The sequence below is a fragment of the Danio rerio genome, chromosome 3, assembly GCF_052040795.2.
Source record: "Danio rerio strain M-AB ecotype USA chromosome 3, GRCz13ab, whole genome shotgun sequence".
In the NCBI taxonomy this organism is placed as follows: domain Eukaryota; kingdom Metazoa; phylum Chordata; class Actinopteri; order Cypriniformes; family Danionidae; genus Danio; species Danio rerio.
The window spans coordinates 35,432,289-35,451,560 of record NC_141023.1 but is presented as its reverse complement, the minus strand read 5'-3'; the positions used below and the strand labels follow the sequence as shown (position 1 = coordinate 35,451,560).

The window sequence follows — 19,272 nt, the reverse complement described above, 5'->3', positions numbered from 1 at the left end:
TGAGCTGATGATCTGAATCAGGTGTGTTTGGTTAGGGAGAAATGGAATATGCGCAGAGCTGGTGGTCCACCAGAAACGTGGTTGAGAAACACTGCTCTAACCTGGTGATTTGTCAGTTTGAATTTCTCAGATTTGGCTTTTGGCTACATGTTCAAGGAAAAGATAAAGGAAAATTGTAGCACTGCTCTCTGGTATTGTCTCTCTGACTCTTGCTTCCTTGAGCTCTCTCTCTCACTCTCTCTCTCAGTGGCCATTTACACAACAACTTTTTGATTGTTTAATCATTGAATTTGTATTACCTGTTCATCTGCATGACAAAAGTCTTTTGTGACTGAAAATGCCACCATTTTCTGTTTCATATAGTAACAGGGAAAACAGGGGCATCATGTGTGTATACGTAGTATATAGACATCCGCAGTACATAAGGCAAGTGTGATCAAACATGGACAACAATAGTGGAGTACGTGCTAAGAGTTTGCAAACGCTTCTTCAGCAAAGTGTGAATTTAATTTACCAATATTATATACATGAAAAATTCTAAATACACACCAGCGCTGAGCTGTCAATGACTCATCACCACTTCCCTATAGGTACTGTTTACTAAGAAAGTGACAGTGCGCAAAATACTGGCCTAGCATTTCTAACACAGTGTTTTTTACCCATTTTAATAGATGTGTGTAACATGGATTGGGTTTTTTATGTTTTAAAGAGCACCTATTTTACTTCTTTTACAAGACTTAAAATTAGCTTTTGGTGTCTCCAGAATGTGTCTGTAAAGTTTCAGCACAAAATACCCATCAGATAATTTACTATAGCTTCCAGAATCTGCCCATTTCAGTGTCTGAATACATTGTAGCTATTTTTGTAGCCTGTGGCTTTAAATCTAAATGAGCTGCTTCTCCCTGCCCACCGTTCACATGTGTGTGTCTGCTTCTCCTGTGTTACGTCAGATAAACAGCAGTCAGTGATAGAGACAGATACGGATGAAGCTGAAACACAGCTCATTAGTCATAAATACCATTCACATGGGGGCTTCAGCGTCAACGCTTGACTAAAGGCGTGTCTGAAGTTGGGGCTGGAACCATCGTCATAAAAGCGTCAGCCAATGAAATTCAGTCAGCAATAGGGCACTGTCTACCTGGTGTATTGCATATAGCGATTTGATTGGCTGACGCTTCCGTCGGCGCTTGAATAGTTGAGCTAGTCCCAACTTCTGCAGCGAGCAACGCCTCTGAAGCGGCGCCGACGGATCCACAATGCAGTTTGGCAACGCCTGACGTCACCCATTCAAAGTGAATAGAAAGCGTTGACGCTGACGCCCCATGTGAATGGGGCGTAAGTGGCTGAAGGTGGCAATAGACTAGAAAGGTACAGTTTTACACAATCTTTATTTAGTCATTCAGCAATCCTACAACCACTGTAGAAAAACACCTTAAGAGATGTATGCCACACACAATTCATGTCTACAATTCAGACAGTGTGTGATGCTGAAGCTCTTCTCCATTCACTGGCCAAGTTGAGGTTTGTTAAGTGAATAAAAGTGTGTGTTTCCCACCTGTCCAACTGGATCTGCAGGGCTTTTTTAGTGAAGCTGCCTAGCTTGTCCTCCGTCTCATTTATACTACAGCGAATTGCAGCCTCCCCTGAAACAACAGTATTATTAAGGAGCAGTAAAAATCAGACTGCAAAATAAAAATCAAATAAACTTGGAAGAATTTCAGCAGTCTGGATGTTGATTGGTGTTAGTACACTGTTAACGATTTCCTATTGAGTCTACAATAACTTACTGGCAGTGGTTCGCCAGCAATTTAATTACAGGAAAAATACTATATTTACATTAACTGCACCATTTATCTTGCTCTATATATATTTACAGTATTTTATATCTTTATTGTAAAATATATAGTAATTTTCACAATGAAACTTTAATACAGTAAAATACCACAAAGCTGTCCTTCAGTAAAATAAAGTTCATATTACAGTTAAATACTGTGTCATTTATAAAAATCATAAAATCATGTTTTAAAATTGCAACTTCTTGTGATTAAAAGTGATTAATCGGCTAATGAGTTAATGCCAGGAAATTATCCGAATGGCAGGGCTCAATGATAAGAGCAAATGAAAAAAAAAAAAACTGGTCCATATGAGCCAGTAGGTTTACAATAATATTTGACTTGATTACAGTATACTTTTAAGTAACCAATCCGTTGTGACGTATAAAATACTGTTTCCAGGTCCAAGCCGCTACTCATTTGAATTGAGAAAATATTGGTTTATGATCTTTTTTAGTCATAGCACACATTAAAGTGAATTTTATATACAATCATTGTGTACACAACAGTCTTTGGACTTGCTGCGTCACTTGACAACAAAAATTTTAACAATATATAAAAAAAATGAATCACTGGATAACTAGGTGGATTGGATTTATACATTGCAATCGTGACTTTCTAAAATATTACATCGCTTTGTAAACGTTTATTATTACTATTTGATGAGTCTCCCCATGCAGTTTGATGGAGCACTTGGACCTGTAAGCCACTTCGTGTGACATCACACTTAAGGGGATAACAAGATACAGCTATGGGTAAAAAAAAATCTAATTTTAATATATTTTAAATTCATAAAAATAAAACAAAAAAATAAAATGGTCTTTTAGAGTTTATTTTGTCTGAAAGTTACAATTGGTCATTAAATAGTGGTTTCTCAACTATTCTGTAAATATTGATATTGTGTTGTTAAAAATTATAAAAACAGTGTTGCAACAGCAACGTTTTTTGTTAATTTGAACAATTGTCATTTTATGTTCTAATTAACACATTCATTTTAATATACACATTTTTATTTTATTTCAAATCTAGAAGAAAAGTCTTAAGTTTACAGAACAAAACAAAAATGACTTTACTCAAACACATAACATCTCACAAGTTTATTTCTTGCAATGGGCTCTATGGACAGCTAGAGTTAAAAGCCAACGATGAACTTTCTGTGAAAGCTTAATGTGACTGTTTTCAATTTCACAAGGTTATTTTTACAGCATCGATGTTGTAGTGTAATTACAATACATACAGGCTTAAGCATTCATTTAGTTGTTCAAGCGTAAAACGAGATGAAAGACTGTTGTAACCACTAGCGCCGTCAGTAGCAACAGGCTAGTGCAGAAATTCCATTGAAAATACTGGGGTAAAATAAATGGTGGGGGAAATGGGATTTAATGCAGTGCTTTTTGTCTGATCTGAGACCTACTTCATATAGTATATCTAAAAGGCAGTAAAGATCGCTGATTTAAAAAAAAAAATCAGATCTTAAACGTGACAATTTTGTAATGGAAAGACAGTTTACCAGAAACCCTTGGAATGCCTGTCTGAAAATCAAAAGTCCGTGTGCATATAGCCCATTGACCTTTTTTTTTTTAAATTAGAGAGAATTTGACCAAACTGAGAAAGAGAACAGATACAAATTGTGAGATATAAACTAAGAATTAAACAGAAAAAAAGTCAAAACTGTGAAATAAAAACCTGGCATAAGACATCTTTCAGAAACTGCCTGCTCAAATGAGGTATGCTTGTCTGGCAGTTGACTAAATCCTACTTTTAATGGCATGAAATCAGATTAGTAGTAGTGTAGTTGGAGAACTGCTCACCCTCACGGAGCAGCTCATCTGCAGTGCTGACTCCATGCTCAATAAGCTTCTGACAGTCATCTAAAGGACTGACACTGTCCAGCTCAATGTTGTCCACCTCCTGCAGCAGACCGTTCAGCCTGTCGATCAGAAGTCGACTCACTGCCGTCTGCAGCTCCTGAAAGTGTCTCTGCAGAGCCTCACGCGTCTGACTGGCACTGCCACGCACCTGGAAACAAACACAGACAAGAGTCAGGTACACAAATTTCACTAAAAACGGACAACTTTTCATGCAGCTTGGTTGTTTATATACATGTGTTGGGGGCCTCGGGCCTGATAATGCTAACACTATTAGTGAATTACATGTCTATAGGCATGCAGGAATACTTGACAAACTAAACAACAAATTATGTTCTGGAAATTGTTTGTCTGAAAAGGTGTTTTGGCGGATTTTAAAAAGAAACTAATTTTGTATTAAGAAGATACTAGTGCAGTATTCACAGGGATGGATTATATTCATTCATTCATTTTCTTTTCGGCTTAGTCCATTTATTAATCTGGGGTCACAACAGCGGAATGAACAGCCAACTTATCCAGCATATGTTTCACGCAGCGGATGCCCTTCCAGCTGCAACCTATCTCTGGGAAACATCCATACACACTCATTCACACTCATACACTACGGACAATTTAGCCTAACTAACTCACCTGTTGTCACCATCCTGCACTTTGTCTCCATTCCCCTAGAGGTCCCCGTGTTTCCCCTCTGTCTTTGTTATTCCTAGTGTGTTCTTGTTTACTTAATTTTGATCACCTGTGACTTGTTCTAGCCAGTGTATTTAACTTGTCACTTTGTCTGTGTTCCTCACTCGGTTTTTGAGTCATCTCTGGTGAACTTGCCTTGCGTTTCCCTTGATCTCCTGAGCTACGTCTAGTAAGAGTGTTTTATTTTCCTTGTTGCTGACTGCTTTATTGTCTGTTTGTTTTCTCCCCTCGTGGAGTTTTCTTTACATGTTTATTATACTGTTAGAATATTTTGTATACCTCATTCTGAGAAGAACCTAGGTCGTCTGTTTTGCTACCTCATTTTTGAGAAGAATCTAAGTTGACTTTTTTAAAAATAAATCCTTGTTTTAAATTGGCTTTAAGTGTATGAGTGTGCATGCGAGAGTGTATGGGTGTTTCCCAGTAATGGTTTGCAGCTGGAAGAGTATCCACTGTGTAAAACATATGCTGGATAAGTTGCTGGTTCATTTCACTGTGGTGACCCGTGGTGAATAAAGGGACTAAGGCAAATCCGAATGAATGAATGAATTTCAATAGTATCTGGTTAAACACTTGCATCAGTCGAGCTTGTGATGTTACTGTGAGGTGTAGGGTTAGGGGCAGGGTTAGGTGTGCACTTTAAAAGCATTGCATGTAGTCTCAGCTTGCATGTGCACCCAGTCTTAATTTCTTAAACAGGAATAAGCAATTCCCATGACAGATTTAATAATACAGAAACAAGTAATCTAACAATAATGTGTGTGTGTGTGTGTGTGTATGTGTATATATATATATTTTTTTTTCCTTATATATATATATATATATATATATATATATATATATATATATATATATATATATCATATTTTTATATCAAAAAAATGTAAATAATTGAAACCGAAACACTATATAACCCAATTATTTCAGGAAATGTAAAAGTCTGCATTTACTCGTATTTGTAGTGAGAATTGTAACAAATCAGAGACCAGGAACTGCTGTGTAAGTCACTTAAACGTACTCCAGTCTTGTTTTCTACACTGGTCTGAAAGCGGAAGTGGTGAGAGCTAAATGGCACATTTCCATTTTCTTGATGCATCTTTCAAATGAACTGCTTTACCTTCAGCAAAATGGCGCCCAGAGTGACAGGAAGCCTGGTGGTTTTGAAAGGTTTAAAAAAAAAACAGTTCCTCTTGTCTTACAAGCATGAAACTCACACTTGCAAAAGAGGGTCAGCCAGGGCTCTTGAATGTCATGCATCAATGAATATCAGATACAACTGTGACTTGGCGCTCTATCCTGCAGTTTCAGTTAGCTTAAAGCTAGTACTACATTAAATAGCATTTTTGAGAGTATTTACTGAAAAAAGGCAGTAACATATCTTAAAATACATCAAAGTGAGTAGCTACTGTATGTTTTCATCCATTGATGCAAATTTAGTATAGATGCAAAACTGGAATATCGCATAAATCATTTAAAAATAAAGCACAAATTCCATCTAACAAAAAGAGAACAAAATCATGACTTGCTGATGAACTGCAATCAAATATTAAAAAGAAAACTGAATTTGCTGCATTAGGAGAAGCCACCATGAGCCTTTTTTCTTCTATAATAAATTAATTTCATTAAGACGTGGTTCTAATGACTTTAAGTTAGGTGAAGAATCTAATCTGTTGGAGATGTCGAATAGATTAATAGGTACCGAAAAAGTAAAAGAGTAAAATGAGAGAATATGATACACTGGTGTTTTGAAATATGGAAATGAATATGGTCTTTACGTGGTTTTCATCTGTTTTTATATTATTTGTTTTTATTTTATTTACACTTGTCTCTTTTATTCCTGTTTATGTAAAGCACTTTGAATTGCCATTGTGTGTGAAATGTGCTATAGAAATAAACTTGCCTTGCCTTGATCAAACTAAGCCCTGTTTGTGAAACTAGGCCTACAGCTTAAACTCTACTGACCTTTCACAACACCAGCATTCCTCACACTGACATAAAGGTAGACATTATAGCCGAGCACGCTAGGCAAATTTAAGAATTCCTTGAGTCATACGTGTGGAACGAGGAAAAGAGATGCAACGTAGCCCTGGGCTAAAACAGAATCACGCACAACAGACCGCGTGTAAACGTGTTGAGGACTTGCTTTGTGTAACTCGACAGACTGCCGTCACTGTGTGTGGAGGTACAGATAACACCCAGCCGTCCAGGATGTGGGAAGAGAGTCTAAAATAACACAGATAAAGTGGTGCAGGATAAATGGATGAAACCCAAAAGAGCGACGTTATTAATCAACGTTAGTGGAAAATTCCAGGCTTGGCTTTGTTTGTGGCTGATGCAGGAAATGCTTTTGTTCAGAGACGTGCATTATTCCTCATGTGTTAAAGTCTTATCGGGATGCATCTCAACATTTTTAGCCAGGACAGAATCCTCTGCCTAAATATTGTCATTCGTGACAATGCACTTTGAGGTGTGTTTGGCGGGGGAGGAAGGGTATAGGGCCTCTGTTGCTGTTTTGGGATGATGGAGCTCTCCATCACAGGATGTTTAGACTCAGCAACTTTTTACAAAAATGTAGTTTTGTGCTTAACATGATTAAATATTTAACATCAGATGCACACTGACACACATGGATACTACTGTATACACAAGTCTTAGGGTAGAAAATTCTTTGTTTAGTGTGAAATATACAATTATATTTAAAGCTCATTCTGAGTTCGCATATTGGCCAAATTTAAATAAAAGAATGTGAATCAGCAATTGTGCAAAATTGTAGTTCTTTGCTGTTCTTATATTGATGTAGTTCTTATATTGATATTGTTAAAAAATATATTTTAAAATGCATATAACTGGATTTTTTATAATTTGGAAAACAATAACATTTCATAGTCTCTAAACTCAGTGTATTGTTGTTTCTTTCTAGCAATTTTCAAGTGAAATTGTTTCTAGGCAATTATTTATTTATTTGTATTTCCAGGGTGTCCGCAGTGGCTTAAAGTCTTAAAATGTCTTAGATTTCAAAAACTACATTTTAGGCCTTAAAATGTCATAAATTCAATAAAATATTGTGTTGTTAGGGTGTTATTGTTGTTATTATTATTATTATTATCAATAACAATATTGCTAAAAATAGTATTTAAAAAAAGCCACATCATTAAAGAACAACATAAGGGCCTATTAAATATATTTTCCATGTAAAAATATTAATAATAATAATAATTGAAGAATTATTATTATAAAAATATTAAGGTCATTGCACACAGAAATCTGAAATTTTCGTCCATAATTTTTACACGTTAAAAAAACAAATTTGACTTGAAGTTGTGTCCGTTGTATTTAGACACTACCTGCACAACTTTCCTTTGTCATAAAACATTTCAAAAAATGTATTTAGATTTTTTTTCTTTTTTTCACAATTTTTAATTTTTTTACACATCCAAAAAAGCATTATGAGAGGCGTTTTGGTCTGTTGCTCCGATATGTCAATGCGGCTACCTTTTATAATGTCTATAGTACTGCCAGTCTCTATCCAGGACTTTTATTTACGTAATATGAATTATCACAAGCAATTCATCAAAACTCCACGAATTTCCTGAAATAAACTTTGCAATTTGTGATAATCAAGAGAACTCTGTAGCATATGTAGCATATTCCTCTTTATTTTTCTACATTAAAGAATAGAGGAGAACGAAGTATTGCAGCTTGAATCGACTCCAATATCTTTTGTGTTTTTTTCTGAATGGATGAATTAATACACATCTACCTTGGTGTGCAAGGTTTTTCGGATATCAAAACGAAAAAAATGCATACAAATATTTCAGTGTAAACATCTTTACTCTTAGCGTTGTAAGACAAATCTAATTTCAATTACTTGTATTTAATATAATATAATATAATATAATATAATATAATATAATATAATATAATACAATGTAATACATATTAATATAATATAATATGATATAATATAATATAATATAATACAATGTAATACATATTAATATAATATAATATGATATAATATAATATAATATGATATAATATAATATAATATAATATAATATAATATAATATAATATAATAATGAGATGAAACAAAAGTGTGAAAATCTATGATACACAGATACGCAAATGTTTATAGTTATGATGATTACATTGACATTTAATCTTTTTTTTTTATCAGTGAAAGAGTAAGAAAGGCTGCATTATAGCTTGAGCTGCAAGGTTTCTCAGAAAAATAATACAGACATACAAGTTCATGCATAGCTCTATAATTTTGAGTTTGTGTGAGATCCAGTGATTTTTGTTTTCATATTTAATAATTTTTCAATATAGTACTATGAAGTAAAATCTCAAATTCAACATTGTGCATCAAACGCAGCATTTGATTACGTGTTTCCTATAACCTTATATTAGTCTTCAGCTGTCTGCAGTCTGGCTCATGGATGACCGGCTGTGGGAAACAGAGGCCACTTTTAGGTTTTTAAGGAAGCCACAGTGTCTAAGACCAAGTGTAACAAATTAAAGGGGAAGTAGATTCGAAACAGCTCATGTTAAAGATGTAACATAAAGTACATTGACTGACTAGGAAGCTTCTTTTTTTTATACACCATGAGTTTTGAGCCTGAATGAAGATCTGCTCATGTAAGACAAATGTTGTGCCACCGCTGTGAATAGTGGAGCGTGTGATACAGTGATATCAGATGGGATGCACATACTAGATGGCACTCAAACAGCTGCACATTCTAGAAAATGCTTGGAATTTTTTTTGTGTGCGTCTGCAAATATGTAAATTCAGATTAGAGTTTGGATATTGGACAAATTCAAAGACATTAAAAACATAGTTCACCCAAAACTGAACATTCTGTCATTTATTTACTCATTTCTTCTGTTGAACACAAAAGAAAATATTCTGAGGAATGTTGAAATTGGCATGTTTTTTTTTTTCAACCTTTTACAAGGAAACTTAACTTTTTTACATTTTGTCAGGTTAGTGGCTAATTCGTACACTCAAAAAAAAAAAAAGATCAATGCTGCTTGTTCAAACTACCTGTTTAAAATGAGCTGAAACAATACAATTTATTTGTTTTATGTTCAGTCCACTTAAATTCATAAACCATTAAGTTAACTTAAGCGTTTTGTGTTGAGATTTTGTGTTTGTAAACCCAACCGTCAATGGGGAATAAGCAAATCTTACTAAATTGTACGAATGAGATCGTATGAATTCATACAAAATAACCACAGTGCTTCACACACATAGACTTTGCTTGGGCAGGTCACCCAGATATATTAATGGTAGCCCAAGTATATTTAGTGACACTTTTTTTTACTATTATTATAATCTTTTTGCACTTTTTTTGTGTCCTCCCAATATAAACAAACATCCACGAGGGATTAGGTAGTGGAATTGTCTATTCTTTAACCATTTCATACTGCTCGTTCTGTGTGCGCGAGAACTGTCAACAGTCTTAAATGCTCTGCAGACACACAGAGACCCGCACCTTTTTGTGTCCGGCCAGGGTTTCTAAGGGCGTACTCACACTATGTACAGTTCCCTTGAACTGGGCCAAAGCACACTTGTCCCCCCTCTTATCACCCCTGATGGCCTGCAATCATATTACATCCAGGCCTGGGCATGATCACATCATCGTTGATGTGCTGTTCAGTAAGAAGCGCTCTCGCTCAGCACAGCGGAGATTTCTTTAGTTATATGGTTTTAGTCATTTGGGATGCAGTGACACGCAGTCAAACTTTGTCGTAGAGTGAGGGGTTTGCGTCTTTAATATTCTATGACCGTTTGCATTAATTGAACAGTAAGAATGATTAATAAATCCACATGAAACAATCCCGTAAAAGTCACCTCCTGCTTTCAGTTTCGGGCTCAGGTGCGTTTTGCACTCACACTAAATGTGTATCGCACCAAAGCCCAAGTGGACCGCGCTCTGGCACACCTCTGACACACCTGCAAACGGGCCAGGGCCGGCCAAGTGAACTGTGCCTGAGCCCGATTCAGAGCATTCACACTTCTCCAACGATCTGGGAAACGGGCCTGAGCATGGTTCGGATAGCACAGTGTCAGTAGGCCCTAAACCTACTAAATTGTCCAGGATTTGGTTTTGCTTTTGTTTGTTAAGCTGTCGTTATTTTATTCGCACAGCCGCAGGAGAGATATTAAACAATTAATTCTTTAATCTAAATGACTCAAAATTACTTTGTTAAATACTCTGAGAGGATGAAACTGCATCTATGTTGGCTGCAGAATATTTGTACACCATTAGAAATGGGTAATCAACTGATCTGTCGTATTTTAATAATCTACATGTTTTATTCTTGTAATTATTATAATTTTTAGTAATATTGTCTGTTTTTATTCCTTCTGTCATTCATTTCTGATTTGCTGTTTATTTTATTAATTTGATAATGTCAATATACACATTTTATACATCTAAAATGCTTTAATAGCGTTTATAAGTGAAACAGCATAAAAGAGAAATAGTGGATTCTTTTCGATTTACTTCAAGTCTTTTTTTTACATTAAGCCATTGAAAATAAAAACAGATAATAAAAATAGTGTTTGAAACCAAAATGATGTTTGTTTGTCGCATATAGTATATATATATATAACTATTTATGTGCTGTGGGTAAAAGGTGTGTTGTAATCCGGCCATCACCGCAAGTATATTTCAAACCTATGAGAAGCACTGAACCACTAAATCAAAAAGGTATGAATTGCTGTAAGATTGTGTTGGGTTTTTTCTACCATGGTAGTTAATAGCTACCAGATTTACCAGAGTTAGAATGAAGAAGGTTTAGAAAGGGAACTTCAACATTTTCATTTTGGGTGAACTATCCCTTTAAATGTGAGGAAGCAATTTCAGCTACAAACCAATGCCCAATATAATGCTGTTCTTTAATTATAGAAAAGCTAAATTGGATCACAGAAGAAAGCAAAACTAAAACATCTCATTTTAAAAGAATATATTTGTATAAAACTATTTGGTTAAATAAAACCCATATATTAAATTTAATATATTTTACAATTCAGTTTCTATGAATTTAGCGTGTTGCCGTCTCTTTGTAATTAGCTGCCAAATTAACTAGCATTTACAAACATTTTCTACATCTTTACATTTGGGCATATGGAGATAAAAAAATAAACAAAAAAAGTAACTCTTACTGTAATTTACTAATTACATCCTGTGAATAATGGAGCATGTGATACGGTCATATCAGATGGGATGCACATATGGGATTTCACTCAGACAGCTGCACTTGCTGTGAGGTTAAATCACAGCCCAATGGACCGTGTTGTGCTTGCCATTCCTCAAAATTTGCATTAAAGCTTTCTCTTGTGGTGGATACATGAGGTTGAACATTCTCGGAATTTACTGTCCTGTATGAAGAGCAGGAAATTACAGCTTTGTTTATGCTCGGAATGAGGCATTCTGGGAGGTGGGGGGAAAAGAGGAAGTTGGGTAAGATGCCAGAAGCAAAAGTCTGAAGATAACAGCGAGCAGCAGGCCGGCTTTACCTCCTACAGCCACCCTGAGAGACGCGCAGCATGAATCAGCCCTTCTGTGCTGCTGACCAACAGGCTTCCTGGCGCAGAGGGTCTAAGACAGCGGGAGTATCACTTACCCTCGGCTCTCTCAAAAACACCCACATATGGTACATTCTTTGGTAACCGTGTAGGGAACCATTACCTTTTGTGAGGCGGAATGGCTTCTGGCATTTTTAACAGGGTGTTTGATGAGGTAATTGTGTTATTTTAGGCAATAGTGCACGCTGGGAAAAATCAATAGCAATTTCATTATTGTCTCTTTAGTTTTGGCATGATTGTAGCTCTGCATCCCAAGCAGACATGGTGATATACAAAGCAAATGTGTAAATCTGTTTTCATCCCAACAGATAACAAATGTTTTTTTTAATAAAGCTTTAAAAATGCCTATGTGAAACTACTATGAAGCTAACATATTTGAATATATAAAGCCAATTCATCAAGTATTAATAAGTACCAAAATTTATTGATAAAATACAATAAAAAAAGAACTTAGAATAACACTAAGGGCCTTGTCATACACCAGATGCAATAAGGTGCAAGACATGTTTGGTGTGATTTGTTGCTATTTTCAGACCAGCGCAACCCTAATTTTTACGTTTTGCACCACATTGTTTAAACAGTAAATCCATTTGCACCACTTTGTGGGCTCAAGGGTGTTTCAGTCTAAAAAGGTGGTGTGTTAAGGCACATTGTTGGCGCGTTGCTATTTTTAAGAACTGAAATAGACTGTGCCACTGAGCAACTGAAAGCAGGTCTAAAGTCCAGCGCAGAGCATGTTAGTAATGCACCCATGCAGGTCCAAACACTTACTCATTGTGTAATACACACAGGATGTATATAATATATACAAATATCTTTGCCTATGAAAAAAAATTATAAATGTTACAAAAATAAAATTTTTAAAAATATAAATAAAAACCACTGCCCACATGTCTTCATGTTTTTTTTTTCGGTTTATTTACCACAATTTGCACTTGTATAATGTTATTACTATTAGCAATATTATTTATTATATGCATATTTTAGCATATTTATACATATTTTATGCATATTATGTTTAGATTTGTCCACCTGTCGGGTTTTGGAGACGTATGCATCTTATATGGAGCATAAGAATAGGACGTGTTTAGACATAACTCAACTGTTTTTTGAGCACACTTCCTTTTTAGTGCATTTATTTGTTTGCTGGTAATTAGAACAATAGAAAAATAGTTTTGAAACAAATCTTTGCACTTAAAAAAAGAAAATAGGCTAATGGATATCATCAGTGGAGTGCGTACAACACCCATTCCTTATCCACGAAAGTAAAACGAGTAAAGAGCAAAAGTAAACTAAGGTAAAGTAAAGATCTTGAATGGAGGACGCTCATTCTTTATCCTTGCGCTGCAGATGGTTTTCTAGCTAGTGAACCGTACCATAACTCATTAAAAGAATAAGCACAACACTGGACAATGCACCAGGGCGCAAAGTGTATTTTTCTGTCCTTAAAATAGCAAAAGTGGATTTGGACACGCCCTTAATGCTTTTGTGAAATTCGCTTTAGACTTTTGCTAAATGGTTAAAATACAGCCTTAAATCATTTAGATGGTATGAACCAAGTTGAATAAATGCATTTCAGAATAATTACAGCTACATTTCCAATATTGATGCCAATTAAATTTCAAACTCCTTTCTTGAATTTCTTGAAGTGCCCCATTGTGTAGCCCCACCCACTGTGGCATTCCATTGGCTCATAATAGAAAAAAAACACACAATAAATATATTTTAGATTCACTGGGATTGTAGGTATGTTCAACTATGCAGACCAATCACACTTCATTTAAAGCAGAGCATTCTGGTTGGAAATGTTCTCTTTGGCGAATGCTACCAAAGTGCGATTCAATAGCAGTTGGCTCATTCTGCACACATTCTCCAGAGCAGCTGCACAAGCTCTGCTGATGACACAGCTGTTTCACAATAGATCTGCACTGATGACGTGTGCTTTGTGTTTATTCTGTCCCTTTCGGCTCTGCTGATGCTCACAAATCTCAGAAATTTTTGTAAATACAGGTGCTGTTTTAAAAGGGCTATTTTTTGTTGTCTGACAAATTATGTACTGCATGCAACAAAACAAAATGTTCCTTGTCTTCCTAGGTTATCCATGAAAGTCTGCTGACTGACTTTTATTATTATGTGAAGAATTTAGATTATTTTTTGCTGGGAAGTTCAAAAGGATAAAACTCTTTTCCACACTGACACAAAAAAATATGCTTTTAATGTATAATGCTGAATGGGCTATTCTGTACTGTAACGTGAGTGCATCATGCAAAGCAAATGGTTCAATTTTCAAACTATAGTCTTACATAGCCGGATCTAGTCTCAGATACACTGTAGACTTTCAATGACCTCAGATGATGCCGGTGAATTTCAGACCTTGTGTGAACATATCCATATTGCTATGATTGATTTGCTGCTATTTTCTTACAGTTTTCCTTTTATTTGTGTGTTTACAATATTACCGAGAAAAAGAAGTGTAGCACAAATTTACATATTCATTAAAACGTTGCTCTCGGTAGTGTGGACGAGATCTGAATGTTTGATATCAATATGGCACCGCCAAAGTATTCCCAACTTCTTTTAATTTATAATCAAAGAATGTAAAAACACTTGATTGGTACATTGAAAAACACTTATTTATTAAAGTGTGAGTGAAATAAAAATTACTGAGACTTATATTTCAGTATGCTGATGTACTTTCAACTGAAATAAAATATTGAGTACGGGCAGGGCTTTCCTGTTTGCACATCGTTCCCTCGTAGCAAACTAACCGTAAGAGGGTAAGAGTGATTAAGAATACTGACATCAACAGCATTTAACAATTGACTGACATCAACAGAAATGGACTGCCACACTATACGTGGAAACAAATGGTCAGATTTTGATTAAAGTTTACCAAAACAAACATTTTTCCTGTGGATTAACTTGCACAGAATGATGTGCGTTATCAAAATAAACGTTAAATTTAGATATTATACAGACTTCAAGTCCATTTTATAATTCTGTGTCCATTTCACGTCAGGGTAGGTCCAGTGCAACCACCACACAGATGAGTAGCCTTCACAATACCCTGACAGGCACCTCTCAAAAAACATGTAACTACATGTCCCGGCTTGGTAGGCTGTAGTATTTAACAAGTGTCAAGTGCAACAGAGGAACTCAAGATGGATACTTTTGTTTGGTGTTTATTTTATGAACAAATTTGTTAAACATTCACCACTTCCCATTTCTTTTTTTTTCCCTGAATAAGTGCGAGTTCAATTCAGAAGGGCTCATCCCTATGGCCTAATCCCTTCGGAGGTCCCTCTAAAGGGATAAGAGCATAGGGATGAGCCCTTCTGAATTAAACACAGTGTCTGACACCAAACATCTTCTCTGCTTAAAGGATCATAGCCTACTAATTTTTGTGTGTGTGTGTGTGAAGAAAAAAATTAATGGAACATTTGTTGCTTAACTGGTTTGTTTTTGTTTACTCACATTTACCAAATTTAAAAAAATGATATGATATGTGTATGAATGTTTGATTCATGATGTGATTTGTTAAACATGATTTATGGTGTATATTTTGAGAGAACTCAACTTGAGTGTACGTGAACAGTGGTTTAATAATAAACCTTCGTGTGATTTCTGACTCTTTATTGACTAAAAAGACATAGTACATATAAAGTGATCAAAATCAATCCAATACAAGTTTTATCCTTCAAAATCTTTTATTTCAAAGGACCCTTCATAATTGACAGTTTTGAGCACTTTACATTGAAATAATACTTCAATTTGGCGGCCATGTTTGTATGCACTTCGAAGTGCCATTTGGAATGCATCCACAATGCCATCTCAGACATTTGCGGCAAAATACCAAAACACAGGCAAACAAACTCGACACAGTGGAACATGGAAACCCTACTGCCTACTAGCATGTGCACGTATGAGCCATGGGTTGGGCCAGATGAAATCTGCTGACATTTTTTGCTATTTCTGCGCATAATTTTGGTAAAAATCTGCGGATTTATGCGTAATGATTTTGGGAGTATCATAACTAAAACCTTAATACATTAAATAAAAAGTAATACCTTTTTAGTTTGTATTTAATGTTTACAATGCAAGGGCGAAGCAGTGCCACAGTAGGTAGTGCTGTCGCCTCACAGCAAGAAGGTCGCTGGTTCAAGCCTCGGCTTAATTGGCATTTCTGCGTGGAGTTTGCATGTTCTCCCTGCCTTCGCGTGGGTTTCCTCCGGGTGCTCCGGTTTCTCCCATAGTCCAAAGACATGTGGTACAGTTGAATTGGAAATGCTAAATTGTCCGTGGTGTATGTGTGTGTGGATGTTTCCCAGAGATGGGTTGCGGCTGAAAGGGCATCCGCTGTGTAAAAACTTGCTGGATAAGTTGGCGGTTCATTCCGCTGTGGCGAGCACGGATTAATAAAGGGACTAAGCCAACAAGAAAATGAATGAATGAATGAATGAATGTTTACAATGCAAATCCAATAAGATCCACTTATTTGGTAAACAAAGCAAGTCTCTTAAATAATATATCTACTAAAAGACAGAAAATATTACCTTACAAACTACATTGCAAATAAATCATATAAATATTTTCATATTAGTCAATATTATCACTGAAATTAATTTAAAAACTGAATAAATATGAATTTACACACATTTACAGAAGTAAATAAACAGAATTAATGATGGGCTAAAAAATCTACATGCGCAGATTCCGTGTGGGCCAAGCCATGGGGTACGATGATCACTCAATGCAGAAGTACAAATCAGGCTCTATACAGTACATGTGCACGAGTGCAAGCACGAGCAATAAGTTGTTGCCTACAGTTCACTTAACAGCCACCACTTTCACTAATAACAAGGGTTTCTGACTTCTATGCAAGTCCCTGAAAGGCATATAGAGTACTGAATAAAAAGTGTTATTGTAGCTACATGAGAATATCTGAAACTCTGCGTATTTGACAAGTACTGCATCTGATCAACATCATCTGTGACAAAAGTATGCAAACATTACATGAGCAGACCGACTTCACATCTCCATTTTCAACTTTTACACAAATGCAATCAACAAATCTCACCAAAACACTCCCACAATTTGAACACCAACTGCTTTTGCTGACACTGATTTATTCTTTCAGTGGCAGTGCAGAGACTCGTACCTGTTTGCGTGCCTGACTGAGTCCATGCAGTCTCTGCTGTAGTTCACTTCTGTAGTTTTGGGCCGCCTCAATGCTCTCCTTTGCCTCCTGCAGCAACGCCTCTGCCTCTATTGACATCCTTGTTGACCTCTGCAAAAGCACCACAAATACCAAGGTAAAGTGCAAGAAAACATTTCTACTGATAGCGATAACTTTTTTGTTTGACTGGATGTTTCACTATGGATAACCTTAGACAAAAAAAAAGCCAAGACACACCCATTTCGGAAAATGTCACAGTAACAAAGCTAAAATAATAAAAAACAGGAGTATAAAATTCCACATAAGCCCCCTTCCCCCCAAAATGGGCCTGTTTCTCATGGTCAGCACTCATAAAAATTTAACAGCAACATTATGAAAAATCAGGCCATCGTTTCCACTTCATGTGGAGGCAAGGGAAGCGTGTTTTGAATCATAATAACGTTCGCAGCCTTATCTGTTAAAGTTCTGCGCAAACGGATGATCCAGTGTAGTCTAGTTATGACTAAAAGCCTGAGACACTATAACCTTGACAAACCACATCCATGTCAAATGTTATATCAGTTAAAAATCACCAGAGTCATGAAAATGAATCACTGGCCTGAAGGCTACATGCATCCAAAAAACACCTCATGAGAAGTGTGTGCTGTAAACTCATGCTGCTAAATAGAGGCAGTGACTCAAACAGCAGCACAACAGTGTGAGCCACAGTTTTTGATATAGGACGACATTAATCTGTGTGACACTCAGCACATTGCTCTGTCGGTTCGTGCTGTACTTTAGGATTAAGTAGAAAAACGTACACTTCTCAACCCAAAAATGATTCAGAGATGAAAGTACAAAACTAGTGCCAAATGCACATTTACTAAAAAACACTAACGAACTAACTAACTAACTAACTAACTAACTAACTAACTAACTAACTAAGTATATACATGCAAATTTTGAAAAGGAGGAGAAAACGTTCCCAATAAATTCTTTTTGACACGGAAAAAGAAATTCTGAAAAATGTTGGTCACCAAGTATTTTTTACATGGACACCAATAGACCAATTTTAATATGATTAAGACAATACTCTGATTAAGAGTCCACTATGTAAACAGCAATTTGTAGATTATCTTAATTTGAATTTAGTCATGATTAAAATAAACAGAAATCGAATTAAGAGATGTGGAGTATGCCGATTTTAGTCGCATTCTATTAAAACAACACTTCTAGCATTTCATACTCGCATCCACTGTCTCGATTGTCACTATGTTTATGCACGAAATGTTCCTGAATGAAAGTGAAAGTGCCAAACTGCAGTTAAAGTCAACAAATTAAAAATGAATCTCCCGGAATTCCATGTAAAACATCAAAAATCACTGAATGATCATGAAAGGAACATTCAAAAAGCAACTCATGTAAATGCCTTAATCATTTTATTGTCTTATTCAGATTAAGGCAAATAACTCGATAACTGATGCCCGTATAAACGTAGTCACTTACTTCCAAAGCAAGAGGGGAAATTAACATTAAGGAATTGGTTATTCTTCAAAATACCTTATTTTTTTGTTCAACAGAGGAGAGAAACTCCAACAGTGTTGGAACAATTGCAAGTGGAGCTTGAGTAAATGACAGAATTCCCATTTGGAATAGGTGAACTTTTCTTTTAATGGCAGTCACAACAAGGACAATATGGTGATTTTAAACCTGTTAAGTTTATTTTTTCATTTCCACCGTAATTTACACTATACACACTATTTCTTCAACCACCAAGAATGGATGCCATTCACTACCATCGAGGAACTGTTTGTTTGATTTGGATTATTTTTGCCCTGAGGAGAAAGAACTTTAAGATTTAGAGCACAAATCGGGTATTTCAGAGACAGTAACCCTGCATCTGCTCTGGAGACTGAACGTTGAATGGCATCTTTCATCATTAACAGATAAGACTCCTGCTTTTGCTTATATTTCTACTGGTTTTGTATTTGTGTGGATTTTTGTGGTTGTTGCTCTGTATCTAAATGGGATTTGTTTTTGCAATCTGTTACATGTTGAGTTGATTAGCTTTGTTTAAAAACTGTTTTGTTTATGCAATAGGATATGACTGGCTTTATTGATGACAATATCCCGG

At 35.8% G+C, this 19,272-nt stretch overlaps 1 protein-coding gene across 4 annotated transcripts in view; it reads right to left on the bottom strand.

The window, feature by feature from the left end:
* Positions 1-19,272, bottom strand: part of crlf3 (cytokine receptor-like factor 3) — a 34,461-nt gene that overhangs the window by 12,012 nt on the left and 3,177 nt on the right. For 2 of the 4 annotated variants that reach the window (XR_015479824.1, NM_001017817.2), the window contains 3 exon segments: positions 17,142-17,270; positions 3,644-3,851; positions 1,556-1,643 (listed from right to left, as the gene is read on the bottom strand). Coding sequence is in view for 2 of the 4 variants with exons in the window: in NM_001017817.2 (NP_001017817.2) it covers positions 1,556-1,643; positions 3,644-3,851; positions 17,142-17,258 (413 nt within the window). In the remaining 2 variants the exon portion in view is untranslated. 4 annotated transcript variants of the gene reach the window in all.